Raw genomic sequence first — 25403 nt, 5'->3', positions numbered from 1 at the left:
ACGTTAATAATATATTTCTTAAAAGTTTAATCATACAAACCTCTCTATAGACTTCAATTTTTGAATCTCTGAAAAATGTCATGGTTGATCCACCACTCAATGTTCCGTATTCTATCTCTATTTAAAAAAAAATATTATTACACCGGGATATAATTGTAGGGCAAAAATTTATCACTTGGAATTTGATTTGAAGTTGTGTTTATCTTTGATGCAACCCCAAAATTGATATTTTTTTTCTTGCTCAGACGCCCAATTTCTGAGATTTGTAGATAAATATCACATAAGTTATATATATATGTATATATATACAAGGAATGCTGGTATTTAGTCATCCTTGTATATAGACTTTCATTACTACATCCCCACAAAGAATATGAAATTACAAAATCGATTAAGATTTTGTAGATCGATATTTCTTGAATTCATCTTTCTTTGAATAAAAGATATGCAAAATATTTTTTAAATCATTGAACACTTTTACGTAAGTTTTATTAATCGTACCTTTACATTTTTGAATTTATTAAGGGTGAAAAATGGTTTTAAATATAGTAGTACCAAATTTATAGCAATAATTTAGATATGTGAGAAACTATGCGTACGAAAACTGAGATCAGTTTGTTGCCCAAAGATGAATGCAATTCTTATATCAAAGTCCAAACTATAAAAGTCGTGTTCCTTAGTGTTATTTGAAATTAATTATTTGATATCTACCTTTTTGTCTAGCTAGATCTTCGGCATTTTCAATAGGTGTTATCATTCTTTCAACAGTTAGGAAAGCTGCTAAATTGGCAGTGTAAGATGATATTATAATTAGAGTAAAAAACCACCATATTCCTCCTACTATACGAGTTGATGCAGCTTTTGGGTTCAACCCAGATCCCTTTCATTAAAAAACAATTTGAATAGTTCAATAAAAATAAAGGAAATACGTTACTTGTCTTAAAAAAGTTCCAGTAATAAACCAAAAAGAATTAGAAATGGAAAACTGGTTCTCCATAATGTCATTTTCTGTTTCACAAGGATGTGGATTATTCCATTCATATGGAGAAAATCGAGCCATTACAAATAAAGTAAGACTAACAAGTATATATGCAGCCAAAACATATCTATAAATATATTTTTGTTATCAAAATCAAAAGATTAATATTAAAATTTACAGCCAAATTTCTAATGCCAGAGGATTCATAAACGAAAATAATCTTGTTGGTTTGCCACTTGGTATTTTGAATAAAATTGAAATTCCTAGATTCATGAATGGTTTTGTAAAATCAATAACAGTTTCTCTTGCGAAATTTATTGTCATTGCTCCCATAGCCATATCCTGTTTTCAATGGTTAATTTTATTTCTTTATTGACTTTTTCTACTTACTGCATTTCCTTCTATCAGCTCTATTATGAAATAAAAATATAAAAGTATTTAATAATGTAAGGACATCCAAATTTAAAATAAATTATTATGTAATATTTAAAAAAAAAATGTATAAAAGAGTTATTTTGTGTTCAAAAATTTTATGTACATTATTTGAATTGGTGATGTTACAAATTTTTAGGAATAATAATAGTTTCAACCATAATGTTTAATGTGAATTCTATTAGTAATGATAAAAAAATAACAAAACATTAATCACATACTTTAATTGTAATAATTCCAGGTTTTTTCTTTATTGGTTCTAGCGGATCAAGTAGTTCCAGTTATTGAACTTCTAGAATCGGAACCAACAAAGTCAAACCCAGACCGGAATAGATTACCTATCGGTCTCGTAATTAGCTTTTATTAATAAGTCAATTTACTGATATATATATATATATATATATTTTATGCCATTGCGGTGTTTTCAAATGATTATTTTTTCTAAGGGCTTCTTATGGATCGGAAAAGGGGATCTAAGGGTAGGGTAGATTATGGATCCAGGTCCGGTAGTAAACTTGTCAGAGCCCTATAATACGACAACTATGATATTTCTTAAGCCAGGATTTCCCCAACTTTACTATGCCGATGCCTTCCTACACTAATACATTTTTAGATGAGACCCCCTTTATACAAAACATATAAACTATATATGTGTAGACTGCAACCCATTCTCAATTCTACATCTTTTTGCGCAATCTCCCCCCTCCTTGTCTTCCCCTCACAGGTACGCTTTCAAAACCAATGTCATAAGCACCCTTAGTTTTCGGGGCCTTTGATGAAACTTGGGGAACTACGCACTCTGCGTATAAGGTAGCTGCTGCCCTGTTTTTATCTAAGGTAATTCCTTTGTACCGAATTTTCAAGTGACACCCCTGTTTTAAGTGACTTTTACCAAAACTAAAGTTGTATAAGGAAGAACAGGGAGAGGGGTTGACTGTAAAGTATTTCTACCGACAAAAATGGAAACCCCTGTATGGACCCCTAAAAGTGTCCAGGGAGAGCTGTCTACCTATTGTAATTAAGTAAGTGGTACTTTAATGGAAGATTGAGTTGTGGATGAAAACGTACGACTTATCCGTCGGACTGTGGATGGTATGACATGTTGTTGATTATATTTATATATATTTGTTGCCAAAGTTTAGAAGTGAACTAAGGACCCCTGTTGGTGGTTATTTCCACTAGAATGCCAAATTATGATATCCAATGTTGCATAATGTTGTGCACATGTAGTTGCATCTGTGTCACAGATCGGAATGGCTTCCAGTAAAAGAGAAACGATGTATTTTTCTGAAAATGTTGTTGAATTTGTATCGGAAAATGGGCCCACTACATCGACATAAATATGAGAGAAACGTAAAGTAGGAATGGGAATCTGGAAGGAAGTTGATCTTTGTATATCGGTCGACTTTTTACATTTGACATTTAATACATTGACGAGCCCAAAGTTACATTTCTTTATTTATACCATTCCAAACATTTTTTTTTTTGTTATAAGTTTAACGGAAGAATGAGCCGATGGATTTGATAACGAGTGAATAATATGAAATACTGATCGTTTCAAAGACTGAGAAACCACCGGTGTCTCCGACGGTGTTATCTTTTCCTGAGATATGTTGAATATCTGTAGTGTATTCCGAAATATACGAAAGGAGTTGTTGATGACGTACAACCCCGGCATCCGAAAATTTAGTGAAAGCATATGTTCTGTGATGAAAACCCGTGGTTTTTTTAGTCTGCTCAGTTGTTTTTTTGAATTTGTAATTTAAATAATATATTTTCTTTTCCTTAGCAATTGTCATTATTATTTAATTCCTGAGTAGTGAGTAGTTTAATGATTAAACACTCCTGTGTGCTCATAAAACAGGGAGCATAACCCTGAGGATTTATTGCAGAGTTATAATTGTAAGTCCTTATTGGACTCTGAGTAGAATTGGGAATCGACATCAGAGTAATTCTAGAAATTGTTTTTATTTATTTCCTTTTCTCCTTCCTCCTTGCCACAGCTGATTGTAGATGATCTAATGAAACGTCATGAGCATTATTCTTTCTTTCCTCCAAAAAATTCTTTAAATTGTTAGGGTTACCATGTTACTTTCCGATCTCTTTTTTTTAAATGCCATTCTATTTTCGATTTTCAAAGGATTGTGGTCCGTATAGTCTGTGAATTGTTTACCTTCAAGAATATTTTGGAAATGTGTTTTATCACTGGACATATGCTCTCACTTAATTTTTTGATCCTGGTCCGTACGTCAACAATGACACCTTCCATATATTTCAGATTACACTACGGATAATCAATACATCTCTGGAAAAGATGACAATGTTGCAGACATATTGTATGAATTGAAATGGTTTCAATACCATTGATTGACCCTCAGTTTTTGGATCTTGCACAATCCGAAGCCCAACATAAAATGTCCTTCTATTGGACAACTAAATCCAAACTTAAATTATATGAGGGAGATTTTGGTTCTTCTAGCTTTTGAGGAAGGGCTTAGTCCCAATAATTATTAATACCGTTATATAATTAATTATATAAATAGGTATATAATATATATATAGAATTTTTAAAAGAAATAAGAGGGGGGGACTATAGACACCAAAATAAAACTGCTTGGGTATAGGCAAAAAAAAAGTTGATATATAGGAATCAAAATAACATATTATCTAAGCTGAGAAAGAGTGTTAAATTTTTGAATTCGTTTACTTTAAATATGTGGGATAAAGTAACATCCTGAAATAAATATACTGTACCAAAATTTATGCATATTTTACGGGTTACTCCTTTTCAAACTGATATTTTAAGTATAATTTGGGAAATTGGATAATAATTCTTTTTAATTAGGTAAAAAGAGAAATTTATGCAAAAAAAGATGACACTTCTCCAAGAAATTTGGTGACCTATCAGTTATGGGTTGTTCAGTCATTTGTAAGTGCTTGAATCTCTATGGGATCGGTCAACTTTGGGATAAAGATAACTTATGGGTATTCAACTCAAGGATTTTATTATGAAACAAGGCAAAAAATTACAAAAGTTATCCCCTGCACTGGAGTGGCTAAAAATTTTAATACACCCTTGACTTAGTCATCAAGATTTTTAGCGGACTCTGCAAGGGCTCAAAATGAAATCAAGAGTGATCAAATATCTTTAAAATGGGAGTGCCGGTGAAGGAATGCATAAATCCAAAAAAAAGCAAGACTCGTCATATGTATATCGCTGTTAACGTAGTAATATACCCATCTTTGGTGAACAAAATAGTATTACTATTACTATTTTCCTGAAAATTAAAGTCCAAAATTCCCAATTATGACAATAAAATTGATGTTAGCGACATTTTCTGTTTGTTAAAAAACTGCACTGAACCCAGCACAATGGATCCTTTTATCGTATATCTAAAACAAAGAAGGGGGGAAATATGCGTGAAGTTTTCGGAGCTTGTAATAGAAAACTTCTAACTTCAGCAGAAAAATGGTTTACGTATCATAAATTATCTCGCGCCTTGGAAGTAAATTTTATAAAGGTAATCGTGGTGACTTCTGACGGTATAATGGAAATAACTGACCATTTCTTGTGGGACTGCCCTCTTTTAAGTTTAATATTTATAGACGTTCTTTAGGTTTTAGATAACTCTTTTGTGAGCAAGATCCAAACGGACGACTTTCCATAATTTCTAGGGAGACTGACAATACAAAGTCAATGGTGTTCTTACTAATCCCAATACATTTTGCACGCCCTAAGGGCAACGAAGGAGAAATACACCACAGAAATTTTAAATATAATAAAACTGTACACCAGTGTTTTGAAGTAATTATAATTGTACCTCTTTATACGATCTTCATTATGAAAAAGTTAATAAGGGTTTGTCCTTCATTGCTTTTACGTGTTTTTTTTTTCTTTGTTTATTTGTTAAAATTTGAACAAATATGAATCCCAAATAAATGCCAAAAAAACAAACATTTTAAAGTGTTGTTTTTTGTATATTTTATTTTTATGTTAATAATTTCATATTGTACTGGTACATAATTAATTTATCTTTATTTTATGTTTTTCTTTTATACCCTTTTGTCTTAATCTGAAAGGGAATGGATCCTGTCATGGTTTCAACCCTTCATTTCATTCTCTGCCTTTAATAAAATTATCAATTCAATGTAATTAACAGTTAATAACTATTCTCTAAATAATAATTAACACTTGGCATTCAGAAAAATACAGAAGAATCGTTACCACATGGGTTTTTTGTTTTTTTTTCAAATTTGTTCTTTCTTTTTTTCAGTCTAGGTTGAGAGTGGATAAAACATCTCGTCGTGGACATGTAAATGCTAGCCGTGGATATATAAATGCTATTTGATTATTGTGATTGTAGTCAGGAGCGCAAAGGTTTCAAAATCATTCCTATTATCATATTCCGTTCTTTCAGCGGAATAATTACATAAACTGAATATTCATTATATAAAAAATGTTAATAGCAATGTAGCTATGGCAAAATAATGTACTTCAAGCAACGAAAATGACCGATACGTGGTTAAACATAAAAAAAAGTACCAATAGAATTGAAAATATAAATAAAAATTACATTAACCAATATAATATAAATGCTATCTGAATAAAACCATTAATGAATACCTTTACTGTATCAAATTGCTCAACAAAAGAATCAACTAATTTTAACTTAATTATATAATGCAGAGAAATTGGTGCTGGAGATAAGGGAATTTATCAATAAATTCTCTGAATTTTTGTTTGCTGACACCAGTGTGAAAGAATATCTTTTCATATCGGACATCATGAGGTTAGCTTTAGGAAATTGTTAAGAAATAAAATTGGATATAGAGGAATGGAATAAAAATTACAATGAATGAGCTATGGATGGAGGATGAAAACGTTCTCTGTTTCTCACATATAGTAGTATAGAAGTATTATACGATTCGGTAGAAGATAGAAAGGGATTTATGTATTCTTAAGCATAGACAAAAAAATAGTCGAAGGCAACAGTCACTATCTAAGACCTTCATATGCAGAAGGAATGAAGGAGATGAGAACCAAAGTGTAAGGCATAAAAAGGCGAGGTCCCTTAGAAAGAACTTGAAAACTTTCAAATTTTGTTCAAAAACTCATGCTCTATGATCCCAAGAATATGCAATTGCACGAACTCATCCCGTTCTCCCAATAACATTATGTAACAAAATCCATGTCTAGGAATGCCTGCTTGCTAAACACTATACTTATTATTTTTATTTAGGCCTTGAAATACAAAAATGACCATTAAAACCTTCAATCTCTATAGGTTTGGCCTTTACAGACTTTTTTTAAATAATCAAGTTATTAGGTTATAACTATGATTTAGTACCATATTTCACGAGAAAGATATATATAAATGAAAAACAAAGTTAATAATCAATTGATACAAATACTGTAGAATTTCAAAATCAATTATTCATGAGTTTATCGGAACCTTACATCAGTAAAATCCCTTATTTAAAAAAAAATTGAAATGAAATGTATATTCAATTTTTCAGCTATGATATGAAACACTATAGAGAAAATAAAATATTAGTTTTTAATTAGTATCCTCCATTTTACTCGATTGTTTTGAGGCTATACACATTTTTAATAAATTTTAATCAAGATAAAGTAAAAAATAATTTATTTTTCAATTGGTGCATTATTTGTATCAATTTGTTATTATCTTTAATATTCATCTAGATAGCTTTTTCTCGTCGAAATATTTCACTGAATCGTTTTTATGTCCTAAAAACTTAATTCTTTTTTAAATGGTCTAATGGTAAATTTTTTTTGGCCTCGTAGAAATACTAAAAACTAAAGATGACTGTTAACGTCAACCTACGTTTTCCAGAAAATGATTGAACTTTCCACGTATTTTGTGCTAGCTGGATGGATATAATAAAGAGCGATTTTAGGATTCTTCTAATTCCCGGCAAAGAATCATAATTAAATTTCATTCGATTGGAGTAATTAGTAGTGTTTTTGTTTCTCTTGTATGTTTTTTTAATATGACATGACGATGGTAATTGTATTTAATTGCATTATAATGATATGGTTCGTAGTTGAGATTAAATCCCACTGATTTGAACATTAAACCTATGTAACCGTTCCAATTTCATCCGCACCTTCGCTTTTTTTTAAGGAAAATAAATCATAAGAAAATACTTGAATTTAACGGGGAAAAACATGTTTTATTAAAAAAAAACCCTCATATAATAGAAAGGGGTATTGCTGTAAAGATAAACTGAAGGATAATAGTAATAAAAAGAAAGAAGAAATGCATGCTAAATTTTATTTAAGGAATTCAGTGAAGCCACCTTTACCGAGTGTTGACACAATCTATCTGACCCTAAAGGGAAATTAAACTTCCTTAAATAAGTTTCTTAAGGAAAAAAATATAGAATTAAAACGAATCCTTAATGTTGATGCCGATATAATGAATATAATTGAAAGCAAAAGGACAATTATATACAAAATGACAAAATTTTGGAGACAAAAAATCCCAAGAATTAATTTCCTGTCTGAATAATTTAGAGAACATAATTTATTAATTAGATAACACATATAATTGAAACTGGTATTCAATTCTGAGTTTAATAATAACCATGTTGACGATATTTTACAAAAAACAAAAACAAAAAAAAAAAAAAAATATAGTTCAACAATATACATTCACAATATTTATCAATAAAAAATTTTAAAATATACAAATTAGGGTTTAAAAAAATATTTTTGTCTACTTTTTTTATCATTTTCATATCTTATATTGTTCTAAAAATGTGATGCACACCTATCCGTGAATGAATCTAATTATAACATATATAATATTGATAATGTATTAAAAATATACATATATACCTTTCACTAATCCATTCCAGATACCAGTTGATAAATTTAGAGCACCATAGTTATTATCATCCACAAGTTCAATAACGTAATTAAAACCAACTTGTTCTGATATTTGTTGTAAGAGATCAACACAAAATCCCTGAAAGTTATTTATTACCAATCGTTTCATTATTGTTATATTTCATGTAAATAAACAAAAATAAATTTATAATTATTAAATTTTATTTAGGTATGTAAATATTGGCTAAATTGATTTCCCTAGTTATACTATATTGATTAAAAAAAATATCAATATATACTTTGAAGATAAATTAACTTTTTAATATAAAAAAAATTAAATTTCTTTTTAAATTTTCATTAGTTTAATAGCTACACGCAGTGTTATTTTTTTTGATAGTTTGGTTGGTTAGAACTCCATGTATATTTTGATTCACGAAGTAATTGAAGTTTTTATCACCAAAAATAGGAGGTTTGGTAATTACAAAATCAACTTATTCATGAAAATTATTTGTTATTAAAAAGACTTTATTTAGTCACAAAACATCATTTTCAAATTTATTCTTAACATAGTAGAAATAAACACTGGCACAGATTAATAATGAAAATTTGAAAAAGTTTTTTTTTTTAAAGAATTCTTATATCAAAAGAATGTCACTTTTATGATTTCTTCTATACATGAATATATATATATAATTATTCCTAATGTAATAAATTTTAATAAATAAATAGGTTCAATTTGAAATAAAATTTCAAAAAATGGAAATGTTCAAATTGTTTAATGACAAATCCTTTTATGTCTCTGAACTTTTTTTATAAAATTTTCTCTAATACAACCAAATTTGTACAATAACAACATTTAAATCCAACGATTATGTTACTCTCATTCAAATTTTTTGAAAAATAAGTAACACGGAGTTAGCTAGCTAACACAAAACATACCCTGTGTATTTGGTTGTCAGCTGCTAATTCCCTCCTCTGACTTGATACGTCATGGCTATTTCATAACTTATTATTTTTGATAAATAGACGGAGTAATAAGTTATGAATACTTAAGTTCCATTTCCAAAAGGACAGAATTACAATTTCTTGTTGATCGCTTGTCCTAAATATCACATATATTGACCATCTTATTATTTATGTGAAGAAATTTTGGCTATCATATAGAAATATAGAAAAGCTACATCCGTTTTTTAAAGAAATGAGGGCACTCCCGCCCAAATAAAAATGAGTGGCTCTCATTTTTTGAATGTGACAACTGTTTGTGATTGCAATTAATTTCTTGAAATTTATAAACATTATTTATTTCCAAAAATGAAGAGAAAGGAGGAACAATAATAAATAAAACTTAAAGATCTAAAATTATATTTTAAATAGAAAAAATCCATAGTTGATATTATTCACTTTACCACATGCAAATATGATAATAGTAAGTGCTAATGTGTAGTATTTCTCAAACAGTTTGTCTTGAGGCAAGTTCAAGTGTGCCGTACGATTTGTGGGACTCATACATTATTTGCTATACCGTATAATAATCCAAATAATTGGTTTAATTAAAATAGGAATGTCAAGAAATTTTTATTTGTCTTTTTGTGTGCCTTGAGTCAAAAAGTTTGGGAACCTCTCTCGTAGGGGACATGTTAATACAAGGTATTGTGCACTATCTTCAACTTAAGTCTGATAATTAGTTTGAGCTTGAACACATCATTTTAAAAATTTTGAACTTATGCGTGCGTAAGATTTTGAGATCTTATATAAATATACAACATAAAAATATAAAAAAAATTCCATTTCAGTTGGGAAAATTCGTTTACAAAAAAAAAAAAAAATCTTCCAACGGTATCTCCATACAGGAAGTACATGGTAGTGTCTCTGTGAGAACTGATGTCTGAATCTTCTTAGAGTGGTCAGCTACATAAAAGGGAAACTCGTCAAATAAAGATAGTAGAGAGTCCCAAATAGAGCATAGAAAAAAGATTCTAGCTTATCTTGAGACATAACTCCAACTGTATTTTCTTGCAATCAATTAAATTATTCTTTAACAGCCAAATTTTTTGATATTTTCTCATATGATGTAAAAAGTAGTTAATAGTTATGTCCGTCTGCTCATATTTCCTCTCCCAAAGATGGCATATTTTTATGACACTCTCTCAGCTGTAGTTTTTAAGCTTATCGCAATTTAAACAAAATTCACATCCCTAATAATGATAACAGCATTGATAAAAATAAACAATGGTTCGGTTGAGAATATAAAAAGTCTTGCACTTGTTATAGGTTATATTTTTTCAACTCTATCCATAGTACGGATAGAACAAAAAACAGCTAAAAATTTAAATATATATCTTGAAATTTTTCTAATTTTATAGATAAAATATCTATGATATATATATGGTAATTAAAAAAGATATTTTTATTCAAAGAGTTTTATATAAGTAAAAAAATTGTTCTGAAGAAAAAGCTATTTTAATAGCAATTAACCATTTATTTGGATTTGGCTGTATTTATAGAAACATAGAATAAAAATAAAGGTAACTTTAAACATAAATATATCGACATAAAATTATAAGACTTCAAAACTGTTAAAGAGGATAATTTTTAAAACTCTCAATATTTTAATCTGCAAAATCAATTTTTTTTTTTTTGGTTAAATATTAAGCATTTGGGTGATGAACGAAATGTTCTTCTGTTAGGCGGTTATCAAATGATATATGATTTGGTGAAATGTCAGCCAAGGTTAATAGAAAAAAAATGCTGTACCATAATGCATGTACGACTCATGTTTCACTTCCACCACCCTAATAATAATGACGTCAAAGTAGATGAGTGGTTGCGTGTTTGTCAAAATCTATTTTTTTGTCTAGCAGTCGGTACGATACATAAGATTGATTATTTTGGTAATGATACAAAAGCGGCGTGCGAGGAGAAGGGAAGAAATACCTATGGCATTATTGTCTATTGACTAAAATAATACACATCTTCCTCTATGAAGAACCTTATCAATTCCTGTCTTTATTATTCAATATTAATATAATATTAAATACTGATAGTAAATAGAGAACTGAATAAAATGCTTAAAATAACATCGCCTTCTGTCTGGATTTATGAAAATGGGGGCCCAGGAATTTGGAAAATACTTACCGGATGAGAAACAGATGGTTTGTCAGATTTGTCGATATAAATGTGCCTTTAGTCCCCTTTCTAGAATTACACACCACTCATTATCCTCATCTCATGTCAAGAGTATGGATATTCACCTATAAAATCAAGTTAACTATGAATACATCAAGTCAGACTTTAACTTTGATCTCAAAAAGATGCTTAATGCTTGTAAAATACCCTTATGCATTACTAATCATCCAACGTTTAAAAAGTTTATGGAGAAATACATGGGTAAACCCATCCCTTCCCGAGGAACCATCATTAAATTAATGGAGGATGTTGGTAATGATGTCATTTATAGAAATACCCTCATAGTAAATTGTGAAGTTGAAATAATCTTACGACCAAAGTTATCAGTAAAAAGTATAAAATATTTACTAATTTAGAAATGGAACTCTGAATTTTGTACAATCTGACAGTAAGTATTCATTTTTTTTAAATCTAACCATAAAATATGATACTATTTTAGCCAAAATTATCAAGAATTATAATACACAACTCATTAAATGGCAAAAACAACTGCTTAAATGGTCACATCAACGGGGGTAGTAGTTTTGGATGGTTCGCAACTTGTTTGTCTGACACTAGTTTCTTCCCTTAAAGACCTGTGTTTGATCATTAGGTTTTCCAATATTACATAGTCCATAAATATTACTTTTTTATAACTTAAGGGTAAGTTATGATTGATAAGCTCCAAGAAATGGTATTCAGAAAACTCATAAAAGGCAAAAACAACTGTTTAAATGGTTACAACAACGGGGGTAGTAGCTTTGGATGGTTCGCAACTAGGTTGTTTGACACTAGTTTCTTCACTTAAAGACTTGGGTATGGTCATTAGGCATTCCAGTATTACATAGCAATAAATATTACTTTTTTATCACTTAAGGATTAGCTATGGCTGATAAGCTCCAAGAAATGGTATTCAGAAAACTCATAATAGGCAAAATCAACTGCTTAAATGGTCACAACAGTGAGGTAATTGCATTAGGTGTCGTATTATAATTAGCAATTGTGTTTATCCTTCATGATAACAGTATGTTGTTATTTTTGAATAAATAACGCGGGAAAAATATTTTTCGATGCTCTTAATAAGGAGTAATATCGCCGGACATTACAGATAATTAGCTTTTGGTCTAAATGTTTACGATGGATTTAATTCCAACATTTTTTTTATCAGTACATTTATTGTCTAATTATGACTTTGACATTTACTTTATTATTAATAATTATTTAGATCTCATCAGTAGAGATATATCTATCATGTCCACAATTATATATAGCAACTTCTGCATTAAGCAAAAAGTGTATTATCTTTTTGATTAAACTCCACGTCTGGTTTGTGTTTTGCAACCTAAAGTTATGACATATTTAACTGAATTCCGATATCAGACCCAGAAAATATTATTTGGATCAATTTATTATTTCAATATTCTGTATTTATAATTTATTTTTGCTATTAGTTATATGTTTCTGATTGTTTAATTTTGTATATTTAACATAAATAAATGATGGTTTATTTTTAGTATATATATTATACTTAATTTAAGCCTTCTTTTTTAAATTTGGAACTTCAAATATGTTTCGGAATACTTTACTTTGTCGTTTCATTAGTTATTATACTGAGAATATGGTTCATAATGAATTACAATTTTATGGACTGTGACGTTTTCAAATTTACTGTAACGGATAAAAAACGTATAAGTCAATTATACGTAATATATCTTCATAAGCCTTCGCTAATAAATACTTTTGTTATACCCTCAAAAATCATAATAAATGCTTATAATCACATCAGTATTTTAAACAATGACACCATAAGACTTTCTCCCCCTCTTCTCCTTGTACGCGTTTTTCTCTACAGGATTATCAACCTTGACGATACATTAAATTGAAAATTCTTTCAATAGTGACCTCATAGACCAAGAGGCGTTACGTGTTTGTCAAAAGTTGCCTGGCATGCCCAGCAGTCGGTACAATACATCAGATTGAAAAGTCTTGCAAGCCCGATTACATGGTCTAACCTTGTATTTCTATTAACCTTGATGTCAGCCAATGACGTGTTTCCACTATTTATTTCTATAAACAGTTAACTTTTTGTGAAAGACTTCATTTTTTTTCAACGAAGTAATATTTTATTTTGTACCTAAAAGTATTGAGATTCCTAAAAATTATGTCCTGGGAACAGTTTGGAAAAATTCAAACTTTAAGTATGTGGTAACAGGCTTTTTTGAAAAATAATATCAGAAACCTCAAATCTATCATTTCCTTGCCATTTATTGTTCCATCCTTCTTTTGTCTTTTTAAACATAACAAACGGGCGCTCTATTCTAGATAGAACTTTAAGTGTAATATTTGGAGGTCTTCCTTGCACAAATGCATACATATCAGTTATGTTTAGTCCGATTTCCTGTTTCCATTCCCCTACTTTGGTCATTTTTCCTGCTTTTAATTTGAGGAGATCCATTTTTAGACCACTTCTCTTCGCTTCTAAAAATCTTATAGGTCCGGTTAGTCCGTAAAATTTAACAGAAGATATATAGTTGAAGAGAATGGATCCACCTTCCCAAGGAAGTTCGTCATTACAAGATATTTTCCTATTTGAAATAAATTACTGTAACTACTATGATATTTTAAATTTTAAACTTACGGCATTGAAATAAGTGATCCAAGTGCTGATACATTTTCCAAGCCTTTGGCAAAAGCCATAACGGAATCATATATTAATGCAGGTTCTGTTAAGATAATCTGAAAAATTGTTTGATAATATAACTTTTTAATTAATATATTTGAATGTATCATCACATTAGTTGAATTTAGAATTGATCGTCTTATTGGACTCAGAGCTACCATTTCATCAAATACTTTTTTAGCTCTTATCGACTCTGGATCAACAAGTCGAAAACTTGTTAAATTTACATGATTGTATTTAAAATCTTCTAAATCAAATCTGTATAATTATATTGAAAATCATAAATTTAAATTATATTCATGAATTGGAAATATACTTACGTTTCTACATCAAAGGATGTGAATGTATAGTGATACTTTTGGTTATTCATTTGTAATTGTAATATAACTCTGAAAATTAATTTTTTAAATATATTTTACCCGTAATGAACTTTTTAAATTACCTAAAAAGATATTGAATATTTTTTGAATCTGTATCTATAACAATATTGAAAATTCTTTTTTTTTTAATTTCTTTTAAAACATTTCTATAATTAGTTGGATTAGTTTGACGAATATATAAATCTAGTTTTCGAGATTGTGTACTTGAACGAACTAAATCTTGAAGGCGTACTAAACCAAAGTCATCTTCATATAATATGGCGGCATTGGTCCAATTTAAGAATACCATTAAATCCTACAAAAATAACAAAGCACATTATTATTATGAAATGTTTTGACTTTTTTACAAACTTTATATGCTTTATTCATAACATCTTGCGATGGATGAAGATTTATACTGAACTCTTTAAAGGAATCTTCTATGTCCATCCTACTAGAATTAATAAATTTTAATGGATAATAAGAGGTAATTTTAACATCAACCTTGCTTCTAAATGTGGTATATCCAGTGCATCACAAAGATTTTGTATATGGGATCCAAGTAATAAATCTGTTGGTCCAAATAAGCTTACTATACCATTATCTAACAGTTCACATACCTATATATAAAAAATGGGTATTTTAATGTTTTCAAAAGTATTATAATTCAGTTATCCAATATTAAATTTGTTAAGTATCTATTATTGTTTAGATAAAGATAAATTATCTCAGTTCATGGCACACCAACGTTGTATTTCATTCTTTGATAACTCATAACTAGGGTTGTTAGAATCGTTGAAAAAGAACAAATTTGTTGAAAGAGATTATATAAAAAAAGGAATAAACACGTTGGTACGCTTGTATCATCTTTACAAATTTTCCTCAGTATTGTACTAATCATCAGCAAAGCAACTTCCCCTTAATGCTCTCTCACGTGCATCATCATCATGCCGAAGAAAACGTACCTTTTTATGGTATTTCTAACAATGGAGGTACTGATGTGTGGAATTATGATTTGGAAAATAAAAGTATGTCTTGCCGTTTTTACAGTTTCTCGTGCCCATCTCGTTCTTTAGGGCAAGTAATCCGCCCCTCAAAAACCTCCCATCACATCAACAACTTAAAAGTCTTCAAGTAACACAAGGTTCAAGGAGACGAAGGAGAATTAAATGGTTCATAGCTCAATTTGCACGTTGCAAAGTTATTTGCCTCGTGTAACATCCCTTTAAATGTTCTGGATAATCCCAAAGAGAGTATTTACTGTTTCGTCCGAAATTCTCCTCCTCCATGACCAACTATAATAAGATAAGGAACTTGGGTCAAAAGCACTGGAGTACTACTCTCATCACTTCGACGTATTCAGAGAATATTTAAACAGCATTGATGAAGATTTGGCAGCAACCAGAAGAGCACAAGAAGTAATTAATAATGATTTCTTAAGAGAAGAAGTCGTATTGATAAAGGAAAAATTTCGTAAAATACCTTTGGCAATAACTGTTCCTGAGGAACCTCTTTATACCAGCCTAACCATAGTAGAAAATCTGACTCAAGATTTGAAAGATGAACCATTCAAGACCAAGTTAAAAGCAGTGCTTCAAAAGAATCCTGGCTAAACAAAACTATAGGAACTCTCAACAAGTGACAACCTTGTATACAAAAATATTGTCAATTTTGATGCTGAGAGTCTTTAGTATGATGAATGTCATCAATACAAAAAGGAGATCCAAACTAAGTACTAAAAAATTGATAGAATTGTTGATCACCAAATGGAATGAATGTTTCGTTATCATTTAATTGTCCACATGTAAATATTAATGATATTTTTCAAATAATTTGTTACTTAATTGCTTCATTTCTATTCTTTAGATATCGTGCCAAAGTTATATATTCATCCTTTATAGTCAGTGGTCACTAAGAAGTTACGAGTACACTTCCTGTAATAATGGGTTTGATGTTCTCTAACTAACAATATATTTTGTCTTGCATAAATTTACAAAATATAAACATTTATAAAGTTATTGATAGGGAAGTTATATATTAATAATTTTCAACAATCCCTCTTCCTTCATATGTAAATAAATAAATAATTTAAGTTAAAAGATATATTCTAAACGATATTCTTTTAATTGGGTTGGAATCGATATATACTTACAACTCTTGATCCCGCGACAGATACAATTGCACCCACTGCCATATGTAGCTATTCTATTTTTGAAGTAATTTCCATGGACGTTCAATACATCGATGGGTAATTTATTCAGTTCAAATTTTTGAATAGAGTTGATGATCGAAATAGAGCTTTCTTTTAGACACCCACATATTTTTGCATAGTGGCCTCTCTTACCACATCTTGTGCATTCGACACTTTTTGCAAGGCAAACTTTCCTATTCTTAGGAGGAAATTGGAAACCACACTGTCTACAAAATCTTTCTTGGCTCTTGTTTCACGATCTCCTTCAGCTTTGACTTCTTCAATGTCAAATGGAATACACATGACTTTGTATTTGCGTTCACACCCTTTAATACTAAATCATTTAGACTATTTTGATTATTCTTTGCCACTTCTACTATTCTCCATTATTATATACTTCACATATTTTATTTACATCATGAAATAATCTCAATTGTTTTTCTCTATACTTACATACCAAAGTTTTATATTATGATAATTAACATTTAATACTATTTGTATCATACAATAAATTATAACTAACATTAAGACATTTTCTGGATAATATTATTTTGATTAAGTAGTACCAAGTAAAGCTATATTTTGGTGAAGGAAAGATTTTATATGTAGTAAATTTTCAGATAAGTTGTAATGTATAAAAAATCATAATTGAGATATCTTATAAGTATTTTCGAAATTACCCATCGGCCATCAAGTGTGATTTACGAATATAGGTTTGTTTATGTCCGAAAGAAAACAGAGGAACCAGATAGTTGAAGTTGTATTAGAGGGCGTGCTTGCGCAAAACACAATTCCAACTACCCTAATCATAACTCTCCCGCTTATGAAATTTCTTGTAATGCAATATATGTACCTTATATGGGGGTCGGCTTATGAAAAAGGAAATAACTATGGATGTAAAACGTGTTTAAATTGTGATGTGTGTAAAAACCATACCTAAGAAAATTTCATAAAAAATATGCTAATTTTGAGACACAATAAATAGTGAACCTTCCTTGCAAGGCTCCCACGAATATCCCTCTACACTTATAAGCATACAATACGCTATAAATACTTTTGTTTATCGATAACGTAAATAAACAAATTGGCTAACAATTTTAAGAACGCCTGCTCGGTTTTTTGGGGCTTTTTTTTGTACCATAGTACATTAATATTTCATCTTATTATTAGACCATCACATACAATGTGGAGGTGAAATCCTACTTAAAATCTAAAATATAACCAAAAAAAAAAAAAAAAAAAAAAAGAAGCATATTAGCGAAGTCTAGTTTCTTCTTCTTTTGTTTTGATTCAAAAAGTGTTGTATTGTCCCTATCTCAACTAGTAAATATCTAAATTTGTTATTCTTTACCCTGCTAAAAAATTATAAAAACAGCCCTCGGTCCTGTTTGTCTTTTTTATCACTATCTTTTTCAAAATTATCTAGCCAATTATTCCAAAATCTCATTTTTGAAGAAAAAAAAAATATCCTTGATGAAGATTTTGCCTATAAATTTATCATTCTCTTAATTGAAGTGTCTGATAGATATGTCAATCTTTCGTTTTCGGTGATGGGTTCCTGTCAATTCAATATTTTCATATATAGATCCTCACCACAATATTTTTCCCCTCCAAAGTTGAACATTATGATTGGTTCGATATTTTTTTGATTTTCTACTGCACCACTGCTGTAAAGAAGAATGATCGTTTTAAGTATTTTCATCAGAGGAACCTCTTTTATGTGAACTAATATATAATCACAGTTGACATTAGACATTACCTTAGTTTTTTTTGAAAAATAATCTCTGACCAGAATCATTCCTGTTATCCTGTATTATTTTCTGGGTGTTGTTTAATTGATACATTTATCTCCTCAAAGTGACTGGAGTAGATTGTTATCAAATCATTAGAGTAAACGTCTACTTTATTTACTGATTTTCCAACTTCCAAACCTTTAAAATTGTTTTGCTAATCTCATTGATTAAGGGGTTTAAGACCATAATAATAAGGAGAGGCGAAAATAGTAGGCTGCACCTTTATTATTTAACTCATATTTCAATTTTTATGACCTAACATAGAACATTAACTGTAGATACCAAGGAATAATAAGCATTTGAAAGACTCACACACCAAAAAAATACAGTTCTATAGGAGGATTAGTGCTTTTCTGGTTATGATACTGAATCAACGAATCTCTCAAGCTAACTACATTCGTTCCCCCATTATAAATACTCCGAAAATTCTGGACTAAGAGTTATTTTTAGACAAATGACCTTCTGAGTATTCAAGAATTTGCTCACATCACTTACAGCATTGTGATTTCGTCTTTGATAGTATTTTACTCCTAAGGAATATCTCATTGATTTCAATGATTTAAGCCTACATACCTTTTAGAATTTTCTCTATTATCTATTGAAATCAATATGACTGTTAATATTAAGAAGGATATGTTCTGTAGGAAAAGAGATTTAAGGAAGCTTCAAACTTATGCAAGACTTTACAACAGAAAATAACAAACCCAAGCAACTTTCACTGCTAATAAATTTATTTTCATCATAAGAGAGAACGAGCTGTAATTAATGACTGGATTGCAACTTCTGATAAGTCAAGCTCGTAGCTTCAAAAGATTTTCCCTATACTAGACAAAAGAAAAAAAATGGAAGACTAAAATTGATACATTCCAATTTATATTACTTTTTCTATGGTTGCGTAAATATAACTTGTCTATAACCTCATATTGAATATGAGAGTAAATGTATTATGGAAGAAGAATCATTACACGTGTATTAATATTATCAACATAAATTATTGTATTCCTTGCAAATATTGTAAGAATTACTTAATAGGTTTTATCAAGGTAACTAGAAATAGTAGGTATGTAAATAACATACATCGGGCCAGTGCTACTTTTCAAATTGTTGTACAGTACTGACCGTTGGTTAACCCATATCGAACGATTGTTTTTATGATGTCAGAGTCGATGTGAAGTGTTCATAATATTTAAATATAACACTGTTTACTCATCGTTTTAATAGTAATTGGTAATCAATTACTATAAAATTAAATTCATAGATTTTCCTAGTTTACCACTATTTATATAGTGACTGGGGATTGAGTCCCGCAATAAAACTTGGTTTTGTTCGCTTACCATTTGTCGTTCACCTAATAATGTGTTTTACCACGATTTCCCTAAGGATTACTTAAGTCAAAAGATTTGGGAAAGAGCCTGCCTTCGAAAGTGTCTTCTTTCAAATTCTGGGTGTCTTGGAAAGACACCCAGAATTTGTGAAAATCATTTTGAGGAAAACAACTGTGAGAGAGATTTAAGGAATAAACTATTGGGTTCGTCTTTAAAAAGAAAATGAATGCTATTCCTTCCAAAAAAATTGTACCTGGAGAAAAACCTCTACCGACTCCAAGCGAAAGGGAGCAAAGGGAAGCAAAGAAGAAAATAAAGGATTTGGTCGATTCCATTTTGAAGGTAAATGAAGAAACAGCTCCAATTCCCAATTATTTTGCACCGGCTGTTGTTCCTGATGTTGTTGAGCTTAAATTAGTAGAAACCTCCGTTCAAACGTCCTTGGAACTAACTGAAGAGAAGATATCCTGACTAAAGAACTCAATCTCTTATTTTCGTGAAATAAAATTGTGGGCCGTATCAACATTTCCAAAATATGTATTTCATCTCTCAACCATTCTTTTTTGACATATCACCGGTAAGAAATAATCAATTCCAAAGTTGTCCTAAGCTATCAGAGGTCATTCTATAAATTAAATAACCCAACTGACTTTGTTTTAGTATTCTACAAGTGAATTTATACATTAATATAGCATCATGGTTCAAGCTACATTCGGTTTATCTATCCATGATGATGTCAAAGAACTCCAGGGATTCATTGTATAACAGTGTGATTCATCCATCAACGCCTGAACATTTACATAACCAACAAAACAGTTATCCTTTCATGACATATATTGAAAAACGCGAGGAAACAGTTTCTTGCTTTTACATTTATAATCATTTATTTGGTATACCCCTTTGTATATATATGATATTCCCATCAGTTAGAAAAATATATTTTTTACCACAATTTAAAAATTAAATTATTTTTACCGAAATAAGTTATAAATTCAATCGTCTACTATTTGAAAAAAATCCGATAATTTTTCCAAATATCATGAAAATTTATATTGAAACTATTTTGACACAATTATTATATTTTTCGCAGATAATTAATACTACTCTTATTTTATCTCTCGAACTCAGGTTATATTTATTCGTGGATTGATAAGTCCTTGGAAGCAACCCATTTTTTTCGTCTGTGATTGTCTAGTTACAAAAGAGCTACTTTTCAATGTTATTTTTGAATTGGAAAATAATGCAATTGTATTATTGGAATGATTTCTGATATGTTACTCAAAAATATTCACTTTAGGACAGAATTAGGATTATCTTCAGATAAAACATACTTTTCCAATCCATTCAACAAAAATAAACTTGTATATGCGTTTGCTGATGTACCTCAATTATTGAGAAATAATTTCATTGATGAGGACTTCCAATTAGAGGAAGGAACTCATATTTTAATCGAGATAATTAAAAAATATTAGATAAGCATAATGAGGAGCTTCAAATATGCCATTAATTAACTTATGATTATTTAAATGTAGTTGGAAATGCGATACCTCAGGTTTGGCCAGCCGCTGATTTATTTAGTCATACAACACCTAGTACAATTTGACTTTTAAATGAGGAGGATCAATCAAAACAGAAATTTGCTGATTTGATCGAAGTTGTAGATAAAAGGTTTGAAGTCTTGAACGATTCTAGACCTATAATAAAACTTTAGGGTGTGGTTATGAGATTAATTATGAGGAGCAAAGTGGAATTCTACTTTCAAAGATAAATGTGGTAGGAAAAATGAAACAAATTAAAAGGAAATACAATAACGAAATTATCCTATGGAAGTAATCTATCGTAATGCCATACTAAAAAGGCATTATTATTTCAACGAAATGGCTCTGTATAAAGACTTAAAAAATGAAATGCGGCTTTCTTATGGGCTGACCTCTTATCTAAATCAGGATTGCCTTGAAAACTTTTTATCAAAATTAAATATATCCTAAATCTCATCCTAATGTTGTAAAATCAATAAATAGATTTCGTATAATTGTAATCAGTGGCTCTGAAAAAATTATTGTTGAAAATGTTCCTGTTAATTTTCAAAATGATGATCACTCTTATTCCATTATTCAACAAATCACAGGGAGTATATTGGATGAAAAAAAATTAAGATTTTGATTTTTACATTTTTTTTTTTTTTTTTTGAATAATACAAGCACCAAGAATATAGTAGTGAAAATAGAAATAGAAACTACAATTTTGCAAGTATTCCCGACAAAACCAGCTGTGAGGAAGAGTGATCTATAAACGTTTTGGGATTTCCAAATTCCCAATATTATAAACCCATACCTCATAACTCTGTCAGAAATATACTAATACGGAAAATGCATTACTCACTTTTTTATATATATGGGAAAGAATCCTACTTTCCATCTATTTGTTTAGGGATGATCTTAGGGGTCTAATATCGTTTTTCACTTTTTCAATGATAGTGAAGGTTCTCAAATCGACTACTATTAGGTTATGTTAAATCGGTCTAAACAAACAAGAAGAAGAATGCAGTCATATCAATGCAGTCCTAATAAAAATTTTAAGTCCTAGGCCGGTGCTTATCAGTCTTTTGTAGAAACTGCAACAGCTAAAATGACGTAGTTAGTGCTAACTACGTCTGTAGTATTGGGGAATTGGAAGTGCAGATTGAAGTTGACTCGATGTGTAGTTCTCTGTATAGCATGAATTCAGCCTTATATATGGAATTAATATCACTTTTTAATTTGTTAGAGATGACTAATTAGTTTGTTATGTATATCAAGGACATTAAAGGAATTAAATCGATGAAAGAGCTTTCTTTGAATAGAATATAAAATAGAGCTGACTTTTGGAGGAATAGATTCATGAGTTTCAATAAAGTAGCTGGAAGCTGAGAACTCGCTTTCTTTCTCATTAGTTTTTTATTTGATTATTCTTGCTCTAAATCTAATACGTTACTCCTCAGTTATCATAAGGGTATACAAGATTCTATAGAAGATTTGCAGCGGCTTCTGCATTCTTGAAACGATGATATACAAGATTAAAAGGCACTATCACAGACCTTAATGTTAAAGTGTATCTCCACAATAAATGATCTTTTCATTCATCGAGATAAGAGCTAAGGAGTGAGGCAAAGACTACCTCCAAAGAGACGACATCACTGAACATTAAGTTAAAAGTAATATGCGTACTCCTAGGATATTCCAATGAAAAGATATTAATTTATTGGATAAACTAGGGGATGCAGATCCATACATCCGAATGTTCTGTCGAAAAGATCAATCGAAATAAAATAAACCGATAAACCAGAACTACCAAGAACCACAATTTATACTATTTCCTCTCATAGTTATAACTAGTGATATCCAAATAATGTATATAAATTGAGCTAAATATGCAAATGAAAATGCAGAAAAAGGCCAAAAATGCAAATGAATCTGGTAAAATAAGATATATTCTTGTGGAAAAAAATATATATATAATTAAAAAATCTCATTAAGTAGGTTCTTCTTCCATTGAATTATCATCTGGCCCTTCAGATGGTCCTCGATCAGCCTATTCCTCTTTTTAGTAAGGAAATCATTGAAAACACTGAAGGCCCTCTCACAGACCATGGATGTCATGGAGGCACAGTTGAAGCTTGCTATGGTGTTGGGATCTTCCTTCCTGCCAGGGACACTTGCACGAGAGAGCAGAGAGCCAATGTATTCCTTGTTCCATAATAAAACACTGGGTAATAATAACACACGTGTATTGGTGTAACAATGCATTAATGTCTCTAACATCTAATTGCCAAACTATTCCCAAAATAATTTTATTATTTGTGGGGGGTCCAAGTTACTTTCTTTTCACAACATTATCCCGGTCTTTGGTTAAAAAAAAAATTGTTAAAATAAATGTGCCCTATATTTCCCCTGTATTCATCATTCGGGTTTTGGAATAGACAGACAAGTTGTAAGGTTTGTCCGACCCCCATGACAGTTTTACCATGTTGTATAATTTTATAATATTTTTATTTCTTAGATATATATCAAACAATTGTGATGTTTAATGGTTGCCTTTTTAATAATTTTGTATAAACTATTTTATGTCGTCTTTCCTTACTCAATTCATGTTGATGAGTATCAGCAACATCTCTCTCTCTCATGTCTCTTCTGAATTGTAAGGTACTGGTTCTACAGACGTGGTAGCTGGTAAAGAAGTTGAGATCTGAGAAGAAATAAGCTCTATGATATTAATTTGGCCTCGAAATATAAATTTATTTAATGATAACGGGTTGTTTGATTTATTATTTCTTAATAAGTGGCGCATTTAATTGCATATTTTGAGGTCCATATATCGTGTAATTTTCATACATCTAAGTAATTTATATTTTATTTTACTAAAATATAGATAAAATGAGTGATATTCAGATATATTTATACTATTACATAGCTTTAAGAGTGGTCCCCCTATTGTACAAGCTATATTTTGGTTTAAGTCCATGTATATATAATAGTAATTACATTACTGTATCATACTTTTTAATTGAGCTGGTATAAGACTCCAGCCATTTCCTCCTTATACTTAATTCATTAAAATATTCATGTCTCCGCCTAGTCCAAAAAACCTGTAAAACAATATTTCGATGACATCGACATGTTAGCGTAGGGTAACGTGGACAAGATTGATTTATTTGGAGTTTTTATTGCACCCTTTTGTCGATTAGGAATAAGGAGGTTTGGAGTAATGGTTGAAGGTGATAGGGAATCCTGTTGGGAAACTCCATATTGTCTATCATTTATGATACTTGTTATGTCAATAGTTAAAGTCTCTAAAAGAAATCTTAACATATCCATATCTGATATTTCCTTTATCCGAATGGATAGAAGCATTTCTGTTATAATTATTGTTGCAATAAACTATAACATTTTTGAATGCCAAATTTGTAGTAATAAACAAAATATTGGTTCTCTCAAACTTGATGTGTGTACGTTTGTGCTCCGGTGATTCCTAGCGAAAGAAATATACTATATGTATATGGATTTCACCAAAAGATTTCTAGGTTAGATGGAGTAATTATAATGCTATAATGTTTACTTATACTTAATCAGTGCAACTCCATCTAACCAATTTAAGAACATTAAGAAAAAAATATACATATATATAGGTTGAGTGATTAGTTTTTTCTTGTAATTGTGTTGAAATTATTTCCTCAATTCCGTTTTGAATTAAGTCATTATAAGTATTATCCACTTATGACTGATCCTCTGATTTAATTTTAGTCGTAACCTTTTTTCCAAATAGTCAATGCTCTATTATAATTATTACTCATTTGATTACCATTAACATTAAGATTTTTCTTTGGCATTTCAACAAACCAGCATTTTTTTGTAGAATCATACACTGTTGTATATTTTATATGTTATTTTACTTGGAAGTCTATAGTTGTGAGTGATTAATCATCAGTTTCATGCGGACTTATCCCCACGTTTTCTCATTACCAAAATTTATTAGTCAAATCTCTCAACTATAACATTATAGATGGATGTTGTTCCATAACTTATATGATCAACATCATGAGGAAATTGTATTTTACTTTTGTTACATTGTCAAATATATGGATATTTCT

At 29.9% G+C, this 25403-nt stretch overlaps 1 protein-coding gene and 2 long non-coding RNA genes across 9 annotated transcripts in view; 2 read left to right on the top strand and 1 right to left on the bottom strand.

Moving 5' to 3' along the window:
• LOC121126635 (glutamate receptor ionotropic, kainate 2) overlaps window positions 1–25403 on the bottom strand; it is a 53562-nt gene that overhangs the window by 10126 nt on the left and 18033 nt on the right. The window contains exons 1-15 of one of the 7 annotated variants that reach the window (XM_071891960.1): window positions 16621–16993; window positions 14973–15088; window positions 14841–14922; window positions 14552–14784; window positions 14430–14498; window positions 14223–14367; window positions 14068–14165; window positions 13802–14014; window positions 13669–13747; window positions 8274–8403; window positions 1370–1389; window positions 1158–1321; window positions 935–1106; window positions 712–880; window positions 41–117 (exon numbers count right to left, since the gene is read on the bottom strand). In XM_071891960.1, the coding sequence (XP_071748061.1) occupies window positions 41–117; window positions 712–880; window positions 935–1106; window positions 1158–1321; window positions 1370–1389; window positions 8274–8403; window positions 13669–13747; window positions 13802–14014; window positions 14068–14165; window positions 14223–14367; window positions 14430–14498; window positions 14552–14784; window positions 14841–14922; window positions 14973–15088; window positions 16621–16662 (1809 nt within the window). In that variant the 5' untranslated portion in view covers window positions 16663–16993. Of the gene's footprint in view, window positions 1–40; window positions 118–711; window positions 881–934; window positions 1107–1157; window positions 1322–1369; window positions 1390–8273; window positions 8404–13668; window positions 14015–14067; window positions 14166–14222; window positions 14368–14429; window positions 14499–14551; window positions 14785–14840; window positions 14923–14972; window positions 15089–16620; window positions 16994–25403 lie in introns of those variants that run through there. The other 6 variants (XM_040721941.2, XM_071891958.1, XM_040721942.2 and 3 more) reach the window with 6 other exon arrangements.
• On the top strand, window positions 15519–16567 carry LOC139906696 (uncharacterized). The gene is made up of 2 exons (XR_011782439.1): window positions 15519–16272; window positions 16335–16567. It is a non-coding gene; the product is annotated as an uncharacterized lncRNA (long non-coding RNA).
• LOC121126638 (uncharacterized) lies at window positions 22744–24064 on the top strand. Its single transcript, XR_005867030.2, has 2 exons — window positions 22744–23232; window positions 23296–24064. It is a non-coding gene; the product is annotated as an uncharacterized lncRNA (long non-coding RNA).

The sequence above is a fragment of the Lepeophtheirus salmonis genome, chromosome 12 (genome assembly GCF_016086655.4).
Source record: "Lepeophtheirus salmonis chromosome 12, UVic_Lsal_1.4, whole genome shotgun sequence".
NCBI lineage: Eukaryota > Metazoa > Arthropoda > Copepoda > Siphonostomatoida > Caligidae > Lepeophtheirus > Lepeophtheirus salmonis.
This window is presented reverse-complemented; position numbering and strand designations above follow the sequence as displayed.